General features: G+C 25.1%; 2 protein-coding genes across 2 annotated transcripts; both read left to right on the plus strand.

The window, feature by feature from the left end:
- Nucleotides 1–5,205: 5,205 nt before the first annotated feature.
- On the plus strand, nucleotides 5,206–9,412 carry LOC112685466. Its single transcript, XM_025557362.1, has 3 exons — nucleotides 5,206–5,250; nucleotides 8,604–8,759; nucleotides 8,984–9,412. Exons 1-3 carry the CDS (start codon nucleotides 5,206–5,208, stop codon nucleotides 9,401–9,403), a joined length of 621 nt encoding a protein of 206 aa, XP_025413147.1. The 3' UTR covers nucleotides 9,404–9,412.
- A 77-nt stretch (nucleotides 9,413–9,489) lies between these two features.
- On the plus strand, nucleotides 9,490–10,386 carry LOC112685467 (52 kDa repressor of the inhibitor of the protein kinase-like). The gene is made up of 2 exons (XM_025557363.1): nucleotides 9,490–10,012; nucleotides 10,325–10,386. The coding sequence occupies exons 1-2, from the start codon at nucleotides 9,490–9,492 to the stop codon at nucleotides 10,384–10,386; spliced, it is 585 nt and encodes a 194-aa protein (XP_025413148.1).
- The last annotated feature ends 3,257 nt before the right edge of the window (nucleotides 10,387–13,643 follow it).

Genomic DNA, 13,643 nt, shown 5'->3' on the forward strand with positions numbered 1-13,643 from the left:
TATCGGAGTTCAGTCAAAAGTTTTTTGATCCTTAGCGGACATCAACGCTACCGTCGAAATCAAATAGATAAAACAACGAGCTTTGATGTGGAGTATTATGGTGAAAGATTTTCGTTATACAGAAAAATAAATTACATAAAATCTCAGAAAGTTTTCACATAGAAATGTTAATGGAGCAAAATGCACATTAATCCCCAAATTATACGCGAATTTGCATTTCTTTCACTTAACTACCACAAACAGATTTATTATTTCAAAATAGTAACTGTACGAATACGCATTATATAATTTTGGTACGTACCATTATCTTTTTTACAGATTCTGTTTTTTCCAATTTTATTTGTATAAATTATAATATGATTAATAGGTAGGTCATTTTTTTTAATATTAATTTTTATTTTCTGGAGGTATTGCTGCTGTAGCAATATTTTATATTTTAATTGATTTATGGCTTTCAAAGGCCCCTTTCAGTAATGTATGTTATGTTGCCTATTCCCATTCTACCCGGCATAAAAAAAAAATATATATATATATATATCAACGCCACACCCTAAACATTCCTTTTTCATATGCAACAATAACAAACTGAATCAATTTATATTTTACTCGCAAATAAATGTAAAATATTTTTACAAAAGAATAAGTATTTTAACGTTAATATTTTATTTTTTATAATAAATTACAGTTTCTTTCTTATTTATATTAATTAGAACCTATTTTGTTTCATCGAAAACTGATTATTAAAAATATTTATTGTTTTATGGTAGTACATACTTATATGTAGTCCGTAATCTGCATTAAATTATATTAAATACTTAACTTTAACTCTTTATGAATTCCAAATAAGATATTTAATCTAAAATAATTTTTCAAAGTTGTATGTAAATTTCAATAAAGTTTTATTTGTGTTTCAAACATTGTCAATTTAAAATCTACTAATACAAATACATATTTTCACTGTACAAATATAAAGTTGATTAATTTATGAAATTAAATATTTTTATCTACCCTTACCGTGTATTATTTGATTAAGCAGTGTTCAGGATAGATATTGGATATCGCTAGTTTATTTAAAATGGTTTCATGATAAAATAAATAAAATATCAATAACAATCAAATATTAAAATATATAAAGTTTAAATGCAAAATAAGTTAGGATTTTTTTATTTTTATTTTACTTATACTAAGTTTGGCGCCTGATTTATAACTTTATTATTGTAAAATGTATTTTATTTTTCAATGGTTTAGTATAAGTGTACATACATATTTATGATTTTTTTTTTTTTATATTTGTATATGCGTATTGTAGAGAAATCCAGCTGAAGATCACAATTGAATTGCAATGATCATTCAAACACAGACGGTGGCAACGGCGTTTTTTCTTATGTTTTTGAGGAGGGAAGAAAAGCTCATTTGAATTCGCAGTCTCTGATGAGATAAGGGATAATTAAATCCATTAATTTTTCGGACAGAGACTATATTAAACAGGAACAAACGCGCGGGGTACGACCAAATAAAAGGTTTTTAATTATATTTTTAGTTTTGGAAGCCGGCGTTTCTAGTGACAGATGTGTTCGTCGAATAATTGGGAGAGAAAAAAAATTATTAAAACCCCGACGAGAAGACTCAATCATTTCACGGATATTCTATTAAGGATGGTTAAAATTAAATTCGCTGACATTTTTATTTTCACATTGAAGAAATATAAAAATAAAAATAAACGCACCCCAGTATTTTATAATCTATAGCTTTATGTTTTATACAATACTCTAATTAAAAGTTCATATTATAAATAAAATGTCATATATACTCGTATATTTCATAAATGCAAATTATATCAATCATTGTTGGTAAATGCTAAAATATAAAAATGTAACCGTTCAAATATGTATAATTGTATATAGGTATTGTTCTAATAATTTAAAAATATAAAAACTAAATATATTAATCTGAACTGTATTAATTAATTTATTAAATAATGATGGATTGAAATGAGTTCATAAAATACATTTAACTTAAGCCAAATTTTGATTAATAAATAGAATAATAATAATAAATACATTTTTGAATTATTTATAAATAAAATACATCTGGTGTGTATTTAATTACTAATATTTTTCGAAATGAAAATAACCAAATTTTAAATATATTTATTTAATGACACTAATTTAAACAATTACAAATATATGGTTTTAATTTAATTTAATTTTCAAATATTAATTACTTATAATACAAGATCTCGAGAGATGTGCAAAAAAAATGGTCCAAGGTTATATAAAGTCTACCGTAATTAAATTGTAAAAAAAAGAGCTTAAAAAACTAGATACTAAAGTTATAATGTTTCAGGTTACGAAACGCATGATAAATTTAAATTTAAAGAGTATAAATCTTTAATTTTTAGAACATAAATATCATAAAGCGTTGGAAAAATTTGGCCAATATTGTAACGAATAAAATAAAGAAAGCAAATACGATTCTCATAAAACTAAATGGTCAAAAATAAAGAACTAATTTAAAATATCATAATGATCTGATTTTTTTATTTTCACTTAAAATTGTTTACACATTTCTAATATTCACACACAATTTTATTCACCAAGAAAAATCCATAATTGATTGAAAATTATTAAGATTACTTTAAAAACTATTGATTAACTATAATATTTGATTAATGGTATATTTAATATTTCATTTTGATTAACAATATATATAAAAAAATCTTAATAACTGAGAATTGGTTATTTCATCAAATGTATATATATATTTATTTATATTTTATAAAACTGTTAATAATAATGAGAATAAATATTTACTTTTCATAATTTTCATTCTTGAAGATTATTATAGGAATGGATTATAATTTGACCTTAAGCTTAATATCAAACATTGTGATTTGTTTTGAATTTTAAAATAACAATAACAAATATCTCATTAATAAATATTTTAAAAAAAATTATTTGCTTTATATGTACATGTTACATAAATATACTAAGTATACGAATAGTTTTGTATAGAATTTCCTAATAAAAATTGAAATAATATTAAAAATAAAAACCACTCTTGTGAATTAAAATTTTCACATTATTTATAATTACCTATTATAATTTTTAATCACTGATAATATCATGTTTGACATTTTATTTGAAGAAAAAAAAATAACAATTTAAAATAATATTTCTATTAATGAATTATTATGTATACGAATATACAATGTATATTATATATTATTTAAAAAAAATAATAAAAAATCGTTTGTAAGACCAAATAATTTCTCATTCTACTCGAAATTTTAAATATGTTTTAAATATTTTAAATATTTACATACTTTAAGCACTGATAATAAAATTTTTGAAATCTTGCAGACGACTCGTAGTTGTTAGTACTATAAGTTGCAATTATTGAGAGGTACAGCAATAATGGATAACGGATACTGTTTTATTAATTGGTATGTATGAAGTAACTGATAAATAATGAGAATGTTTTAAACTTTGGGTACGGCTTAATGATAATATTTAAAATCAAATCTAACAGGTTCTTATGTTATTGTCATATAAATCGTAGAATATATAATTATAGTCTTTTTTTTACATAAAAAATATAATTAATAAGTATGCTATTATAAACAGCTAGAATATGGAAAATCTGATCACGATAGTAAATTTATTTATTTTTAATGTATTATTAGTGTTATCGAACTAAATTATAATTATATAATTTGATTTATTAAAAGTGTTATTCGATAACACATGTGTAAATATTGTTATTATTCGCATGATATATTATCATAAGAGCAAACAATATAATTTAGATATTCTTATAATACTGAAACATAAGATTTTATTTATTTATTCGTTAAAACTAAAATTAATTTAACACTTATCATGTGGCCAGTTTATTTTTTATGGTTAAAAAATGATATTCAAATCATATAAATTTAATTCGTAAAATGGAAGCTATGCGTTCCATTAGAGAAATTTAATTTTTATTAAAATTGCAAATGATATAAATACTATGTAAAGTTAATGAAGATACCAGACATTTAGAGATATTGATAGAACACTTAGATTAGTCTACCTAAATATTGTGTATAATATCGAAAAGAATCATTATAAAATAAGCAAGAGATAAAAAGTTAAAAAAAAAACCGTTGGTAAGCAGAAAACTCCATATTTTGTTGGTATAAAAAAATGTTATGATACGCGTGTGCGTATAGTTATGCGATGTCGTAATTCAAAAGTAGTAAGATAGTAGTTATTATTATTATAAGTAATAATGACGGTTTTATGTCCTGAACGTACACATGTGAAATAACTGACCGTTGTCAACAATATAATTCTTACGGTACGAGTTTATACCGAATGAACCGTCTGGCTGGTTTTAAAAATAAAGTTGTCGGGTTCGAGCCAAAAAATTAAACTAAAAAAGCATAAGAGAATATAAGATGAAAAAGTCAAAGAAAATAAATTGCGTCTAATCGTGGAAACCGGGCAGGCCATCTGTAACAGCTACAATGTTTCGGAACACACATAATACTATTATGTTTTATATTGTACATGTTTGCGTACTACGATGTACAATAATAATTATAACAAGTCGTCTGGTACGTCGATTTTGGCGAAATAGTTGTACATAATTTTATTTATGTGTGTCGAAAGAAAAAAAAACAATCTCAAGACTTTTCCACTCCAACATAAGATATATTATTAATATTTGTGTTTTCTTGTGTTGCAAAACATTATATATTATACTTTTCAGACATAGAATAGGTTATTCGGTCTTAATAGGATTTATGATGAAGCTCGTAGTGTCTACTCCATTTAAAATACTGAAAGGGTACTTGTGTGATTTATATTTTTTTGTGCACAACCATTCGAGTTGAGGAAGGTTAGGACGACAACACAGTGATGTACGATGCCCATATCCTAGACCAATATCATGTGTTATAAATATTATTTTATATATTATTTTCCTGTCAAAAGTGTGAAATTCATTCTGAAAATTATTTATAATAATTTTCCTTTTTATTATAAAACATATCTCGTCGTCCATACAATTTTTTTAAAACATCATTACCTATTTTATTTCCTAGTTAGGACTAGGATACTTAATACTACCATATAAGTATCTAAAATATTATCGAGTAATAAAATATTTTTAGTTTAAAATCACATATCTTAATATTTAATATTTATATTATTTCAAAAAATGTCAGAAGTAGTAACTTCTACAGTAGAAATAGAAAAGATACCGGTGAAAAAAATTATTTATACCTAATTTTTAGTAGTGTAAAGTAATAAATTAAGTGTATAAGTAAAAAATGATCAATTTATGTATTCTATATTTTAAACGCTTTGCAGAACAGCTTGCGGTTGGTGAGTAAACTTCTCATAAAATATTCAAGCCATCACACTCAGGATTACTTATTCTATCAAAATAGAAACAGAAATAGAAATATGATTTAAAAACAAAATATTGATTAACGAAGTTTATAATTTCATATAATTTTCATTCATACAGGGAAACAATTATCAGAAAATTAAAAAATTAAAATAATATATTATACTCATAATTTTTATCATACACCCAAAGGTTCACCAAATTATTTTAATAAAAAATTTTAAAAAAACTCCTTTATAATCTAAAACAATGTTTTCCAACCTGTGAGAAGTGATCGAAAACGTTTTTACGTCTTTCTACGAGTCCATAGAAGTTATATGTGAAAAATCACTTAAAAATTCTGTGCTGAAAACACGACTGTCTCTATGCATTCCACCAATACAAAATAGTATAGGAATAAATATGACTAGGTTAATGTTAAACTTGTCATTATAATTAACATATTAACCAGTAGCGGTTCATCCCAAATATGGGCCCATGTGCAATAATAAAAAAAAGGACCCCTTCATATTTTAATTCAAAATATTACAATTATAGTTATATAAGTTCAAATTAAAATTAAGCATTTTTACTCTATAATAATAAAATCTTACAAAAATCTAGGTATTATCTTTATGTATTAAAATCAAAATTATGTAAAAAATAAGATGGAATTACATATAATAATAATAATAATAATAATAATAGTTCGATCGAAATTCTGTTTGAGTTCTTTTTTTTTAGCAAAATTATTAATTATTTTTTTTTTTAATTTAATTAATGTGCTCGATCATTTTCAATAGATAGAATTCCAAATCCACTTGATTTTCTTTACACGTTGTGCTCCGTAAATATATTTTTATTCATTTTAATTTTAAAAATTAATGTTAAAAACGTTAAAAATATATGTTCCGTTATAGCAAGGGTGGGCAACTGGCGGCCCGTGAGCCTTTTTTATATGGCCCATAATATATTTTAAAATTACATCATACAATTTTAAAGTTTATCGTCTATGCTCTAACTTATCAATATAATAATTGTTATCTAGTATTGAACATCGTTAAATGTCTAAATGTCATATGTATGTATAAGCATGACTTTCAACCATAGCTGTTACCAAACTATTTAACTATATCAGTTTCTTCGTACCATTCGGATTATACTATCGTGTGTGTTGAATTTATTAATTCTATATATAAATATATATGCTAATTAAAATTCATATTTTGAATAACCTAATTCTTTTTTTTTTTCTATGCTTTGGCCCGCTAGATTTAAATTTCTAAAAATTGGCCCTCTAGTAACTTCGAGTTGCCCATCCCTGCGTTATAGCAACTGTTAGGGGGAGTGTTAAAAATATCATACGCTGTATATATTTCATAAAATGTTATTTTTAATATGGGGTTTTCTATAACCAGTAATTCAGTAATTGCTTTTACCGATTTTCGTTTTGTAATTTTTTATTTAAAACAAGATCTGAACGAAAAAATTTGACAAGCAATAGCATTAGATAACCAAAATTAATGTAATTTAAACTGGTAAAACGTTCTTTTAATGGTATTATTGGATTATCCAATGTTAAATAAAACATATTGATTTTAAATTGTTCTTTTTCCGAAGTAAAAAAACTCACTGTATTTTGACCTGTATTCTTGAAGATTTATCAACGCAGAGTTCAGTAAAGAAACTTGTGCTCAGTTCTTGTTTAGAAGACTGAAGAACTTTTATTACATTACATATATTACAAATAATAATATCGGATTATGGAATTACTAACAGCTTTAATTTTATTTGACAAAATACCTGGTTCATCAATAGCTCATTCTTTTTTTGTTTCTTCGTCGTGTTGATTGAAAAATGTATAAATTTTACATAATAATACAGCCATCAGTGTGGAGAAAAGCCGATAAGTGACAAAGCGATAAGGAAAAACCATTAAAAACGGATTTTTATAAAAAAAATTTACTCACCCTAAATTTTTATTTATTTCGCAGAAGTAAAGATAATCAAATTTGATACAATATTTATAACAATTATATATTGATATCAAATTGAGAACCATGTGAACAATCTTGTTAATTTTTCATAATTATATTTATTTAATTTATTTTTTTGGAATTTTGAGCAATAATGCTCCCCCTTCTCCTAGCGAAGGGCCCGTAGCATTTGCACACATCGCACACATGTATGACACGCAGGGCTGGACATGTTAACAATTTTTTTTAACTCGTTAAGTCAAGTTATTTTAAAATATTGAAGTTAAGTCAAATTAAAAGTTACTTATATTTTTTTTTTTTGTTAACTCGTTAAGTTAAAAGTTAATTATTTGAAAAAAAACTTAATTTAGTTTAAAGTTAAAATTTTCTAATTTGCAAAAATAAAAAATTGCATACATAATATTAGTTTTTTACGCTCAAGAAAATTACTGGGGAAATTTAAAATGATACATAAAATTATTAACTAGCTATCAAAAAATCCAAAATCAAAAATAATAAACTTTCACAGAAATATAATAAGCTAATAAAGTAATAAACTAATAACAATATATTATAAATTATAACGAGATGTGAACAGAACAAATGCTAGTTGAATAATGAAATTAAATTGGAAATTATACCACGGTTGTTTTGTGATTAATCCCCCATCGACACTCGCTCTCATGGTATTTACTATTTTCACAGAATATTCTTAGGATTTCCATGGGTGTATGGTTTATAGTATTTATACAATAACAATGTTATAAAAGTATAATGATAAAATATAACCCATATAATGACTATTAAAGTTATTTTTCATGTAAACATAAAATACTAAACAACCATAGGCGCCCGCAGGGGGGGCAAGCTGGGGCATTTGCCCCTCCCTGGCTTTTTCAAAGTATTATTTTAAATTGGATGTTTTAGATAAATTACTATAGGTATACTCTACAGCAAATTTAAAGTGGTTATAAAAGTAATAAGTTAACATTATAAAAACATTAGATTAGATTTTATTTTGCAGTCGATTGATAATTGTATTTTTAGATTAGTCCTTTCTATACCTAAATAACTTTATACGTAATATTCTCTATCATCTATTATATAAAGTGATTACTGATATGATTAGTAATTGTTTACCCATATAATATTTTATCATCGTGATCATAAGTCAGTCGTTATTCGTTATTCGATGTATTTGTAAATCTATCGGTTCATCTGCAATATTTAACGGTTGTTCGAATTTGATAGAAAATAGATTTAAGGAGATACTTTAAAAAACCTCGTTTAGAACTAGAACCTGACAATGCTAAAATAAATGAAAATGAAACCGAAACTAGCCAAATAGAAGTAGATCAGTCAACTTCTTTAGGTGAAACATCTACTTCGTTAACTATCGTAGAAAAGGTAAGACAATAATTTTTATTACACTATTGACCCTAAGGTTTTTATAAATATATTACATTTATTTGGAAACAATATAAAAAAAATAACGTATTTTAAAAATTAATTAAAACGTTTAAAAATGTTAAACAAAAAAATATATTTTTAAAATTAATAAACAATAACAAAAATGGAAAAATTAAAAACGTTTTCCATCCCTGGTTTTAATTGAATAATTAATTTTTTAGGATTTTGCAAACATTGATTTCTATGATATTGGAAATTTTATTAATCATGGTAAATTGGCAGACGAGATAATTTATAAAGCATTAAAAAAAGCGTGGGTACCCGATAAATCGTACGATTTTAAAAAAGACTCCAATACTGGAAATCGTTTATTTCGTCTTCAGTGGTTAGTAGACTATCCTTTTATTTCATATTCTTCAAAATTAAAAGGAGTTTTATGCCGTTATTGCGTATTATTCAAACCTCAACTGGATCGAGGAGTGCAAGGTCGATTTATTATTAATGAATTTACGAAATATAAAGACTTCCATGGCTCTGTGAAACTTCATCTTCAATCTAAATGGCACCGTGACTCAACGAATAGAGCAAATAATTTTTGTAATATTATAGAAAACAAAAAAAAAATGTTGTTCAACTTATGAGTTCTGCTCAACAACAAACAATAGAGTCAAATAGAGCAAAACTAATACCCATAATCAAAACAATAGTTTTATGTGGTATACACAATATGCCTCTAAGAGGAAAAACTGACGAGACTGCTATCTTCAATAGCTTATTAAAATTTAGAGTAGACGCAGGAAATACTATTTTAAATGACCATTTGCAAAATTCTGCAGCAAATGCGACTTATACTTCACATAGAATTCAAAACGAACTTATAAATATATGCAATGAAGTGTTACTAGAACATATAATTAAAGATGTAAAGGAAAGCCAGTTCTTTTCAGTCATTGCTGATGAATCGTGTGATATATCCGGTATAGAGCAGCTTTCGTTAGGAGTACGATTCGTGCACAAAATGTCAACCGGTAAATTCTGTGTAAGGGAAGAATTTTTAGGCTTTGTACCATTGCAACGTTTGGACGCCGAAACTATATCTGAACAAATTCTGTCCACTCTCATAAAATTTGGGCTTGATCTATCAAAAATGGTCGGTCAAGCATATGACGGTTGTTCTACTATGGCGGGAAAAATAAGTGGAGTTAGAAAACGAATTGAAGATAAATATCCAAACGCAAATTTTTTTCATTGTAATTCTCATAAGTTAAATTTAGTTATTAATGACTTGAGCGATGTTTCCGAAATTCGTAACACGGTTGGAACAATAAAAGATTCAATAAATTTTTTTCGAGAAAGTCCTTTGAGAAGAAAATACATTCCAAACATTCCTCTATTCTGCGAAACGCGTTGGACAGCCAAATACAAAAGTATAAGGATATTTAAAGAAAACATTAATATAATATTAGAAGCGTCGCAAAAACTATCGGAAAGTGACGTAAACCGTAATACAAAAAATCGTGCTTTTCAATTGTATAATTCTTGTAGTAATTCAACATTTTTAGTTTGTTTGTTTGTTATGGCTGAATATTCTTCTATGTTGGAACCAGTTGCTAATGTCCTCTAATGTAACTCCAAGGAGTTAATCAGAATCTATTAACTGTAAAAAAACAAATAACTACGCTTACTCAAATATTTCAAAAACATCGAGAGTCTGCAGATGCTACTTTTAATGTTCTTTGGGGTAAAATGGAAAGTAGTTTAGCTGAATCAGATATTAAAATAACTATACCAAGAATTGTCAAAAAACAAATATATAGAGCAAATGTACTTGCTGATTGTGCTGAAAGTTATTTTAAAATTAATATTTTTATTCGATATGTTGATTCATTAATATTATCCCTTAAAGAACGATTTTCAGAAGAAAATGAAGTACCTTATTCTATTTTTCAATTATTACCAGAATATATGAGTAAGCTCGATGAAAATCAATATAGATCGCTTACTGAAAAAATTTCAAAAAAATATAGTTCTTTTCTAGACAATTTTGCAGCTGAATCAATGATTTGGTATGACAATCGCTCAAATATTCAGAAATCTCAATATGTACTAGATATCCTGAAAGAATCGGAAATATTTTACCCATCGGTATTTTCGGCAATTTGTATTGGCATTAGCTTCCCGGCAACTACTTGTACTGCTGAGCGGTCTTTCAGCACTTTGCGGAGAGTTAAAACCTGGATACGCTCTACTATGACTAACGAAAGACTCGATGCTTTGTGCATGATGAATGTACATAAATCTACGATAATTGACCTAATTAGTAATAACAAATATTATGAAGAAATTGTTGATAGTTTCGGAAGAGATGTGAGACGACTACAATTTCTTTTTGAGAATTAATTAAGTTACCTTTACCTATTTAATACCTATACTAATAATAAAATAAGTTGTAACGTAATAAAATATATATTGTATACGAGTATAATAAAAAAGGTTATTCTTTTGAAATACCTAGTAAAATTATAATTTTTATCTTCAAATCCTAACATTGCCCCCCCCTAGAAAAATTTCTGCGGGCGCCTATGTAAACAACTAACATATAAATAGTATAAAATGTATTAAATATTTCGAAATTGTGAATTGTCTTTAACTAAATAACATCGTTTAATAGAAATTCGTTGAAATATTCGATTTTGTTAAAAATTTTATTTTAAAACGTTTATATTTTTGTGGCTTTTCAGTTGACTTCTTTTTTTTTTTTTTAGACTGAAATGAGGAATCTTAATAAACATTTTAAATCAAATTTTCAAGTCTTAATTATAATAATCAAAAATGAATGAATATATAACTACAAAATTGTACCGGATTTTATCGCTTCATCAAATTATTTTTCTTCATTCTGTAATAGATGTGTATAAAGACTCGAGGACTAGTGTCAAACATTTGTACGTACGAAGTTACAGAACATCGTAAGTGATGGTAACCGGAACATTAATGTGAATGATTCCGTTTTTTTTTTATGTAACATTGGATAACATATGGAAACAAAAATAAGTATATAATTTTATAATTTAAGCATTTATTAGCTAATACAATAATACATTATTATTGTATATAACCATGCCGATTGCTGTTTTAATAACCATAATATAATTTACAATATTGTTTTATATTTTACTATTAAATAATAAAATATTTAATGTTATTTTCTCTCAGTTTCTATTAACTGGGACAAACTGAATGATCTGGCAGGATATCGGGACATGCCTTTAAATTTGGGACGAATGGCAAGCCTATAATTGAATGAAGTTACAAGAGATATAGGATGAAATAGCATAATAAATGTTTTGCTGATAATATAGTTTTGGTAGAAGAAAATCTGGAAGAAGTTAATTATAGGGTATATGAGTAAAAGTTAGCCTTTTTTTTTTGTAGCTTAATTCAAATTTTAGGTACCTACAACAAAATCATTTTGTCTATTTTGACTCTGTTTGACAGTTGTTGTGTATGTGCTTTATCCATACAATTACACAAATTTTAAAATTATTTTACTAAGAATTTTATTTAAATATGTCTGTTCAAGCAAAACTATAGTACACAGGTGCTCTGTAAATCTATAAAAAGAGTAGCGTCTATGTCATATTTTTGCATCACACCTTTCTTTATAATAATATGAAAAACTATTAATATGACGTATATAAAACATTTTAACAGTTAAAATCAAATATTTACTAGACTATCTTCCATAATATGAAACACTGGCTATTATAATTTAATAAAAGTTGTTAAATACTTTTTGGAAAAATAAAATTTAAAAATTAAAATTTGTACATCAACCCTGTAATATTTAGTTGCCGCACTCGTTATGGTATTATGTTATCATGTGTTTAAAAATAACCACAATAGTTATAATATAATAAATTTTATCAAAACATCCAAAATAAATAAATTATTATTTTTTTAAGAGTTTATACTAATATTAATGATTGGATTCTTAAAAATATTTAATCAATAATAATATAAATAAGCAATATTATTACATTTAAAATAATTATTCTTTTTAAAAATAAAAATGATGGCGATGGTATATATTTTTTTAAATGATCATGATTCAATTTAATAGTTTATTTTTAAATATAATTATTTTCGATTTGTATGAATTTACATTTCAATAAAACAAACAAGGTTTATACAATTCATGACAGTTTTGATTCGAAATTTATTTTTAAACATTTACATAAACACTTTTGTAAATCAATCTTTAATCTGTGATGTTCTTCAATATATATAATCTTAATAATGTTTTTTAAATTAAAATCTTGTCCAAGTCTTTTATTTATATATTTAAAATACGTCAAAATATGAATACGGAATAACTGGCCAATAAATCAATAAATAAACAAATGGTTTTTAAATAATAGTAGATATTTCCTTATTTTTAGAATTATAAGCGCTCTATTTATGACCGGATTTTTATGCATTTGCATGTTTTTTTAACAATCCAAAGAATAGCTAAATAAACTACAAGTTTGAATCATAGTAAATAGATCCAACGTACAAAGTTTTATTTTGCATATTTTGTAATTTTTTATGTGTAATGCATATATCTGTATATTACGATTTTTCATTGTATATATATGATTTTTAAATGCATAATTTTGTATGTGTTGTCATATTTTAATAATTATTAATACATGCAGTACAATATGATTTAAGTCATATTGCACGGCACATATTTTATTATTCTTCATTGCATTATAGTCGAATACTTAAGCGATTCAAACCAAATTGTTTTACTGGTTTATTAGTTTTACCGACATATATCTATGGTTCGTAAGAAATTTTTTTTCTTAGGTTTGTTAAATATTTGTTTTTCTAGGT

Source organism: Sipha flava, unplaced genomic scaffold, assembly GCF_003268045.1.
Source record: "Sipha flava isolate LNK unplaced genomic scaffold, YSA_version1 277_pilon_pilon, whole genome shotgun sequence".
Taxonomy (NCBI): Eukaryota; Metazoa; Arthropoda; class Insecta; order Hemiptera; family Aphididae; genus Sipha; species Sipha flava.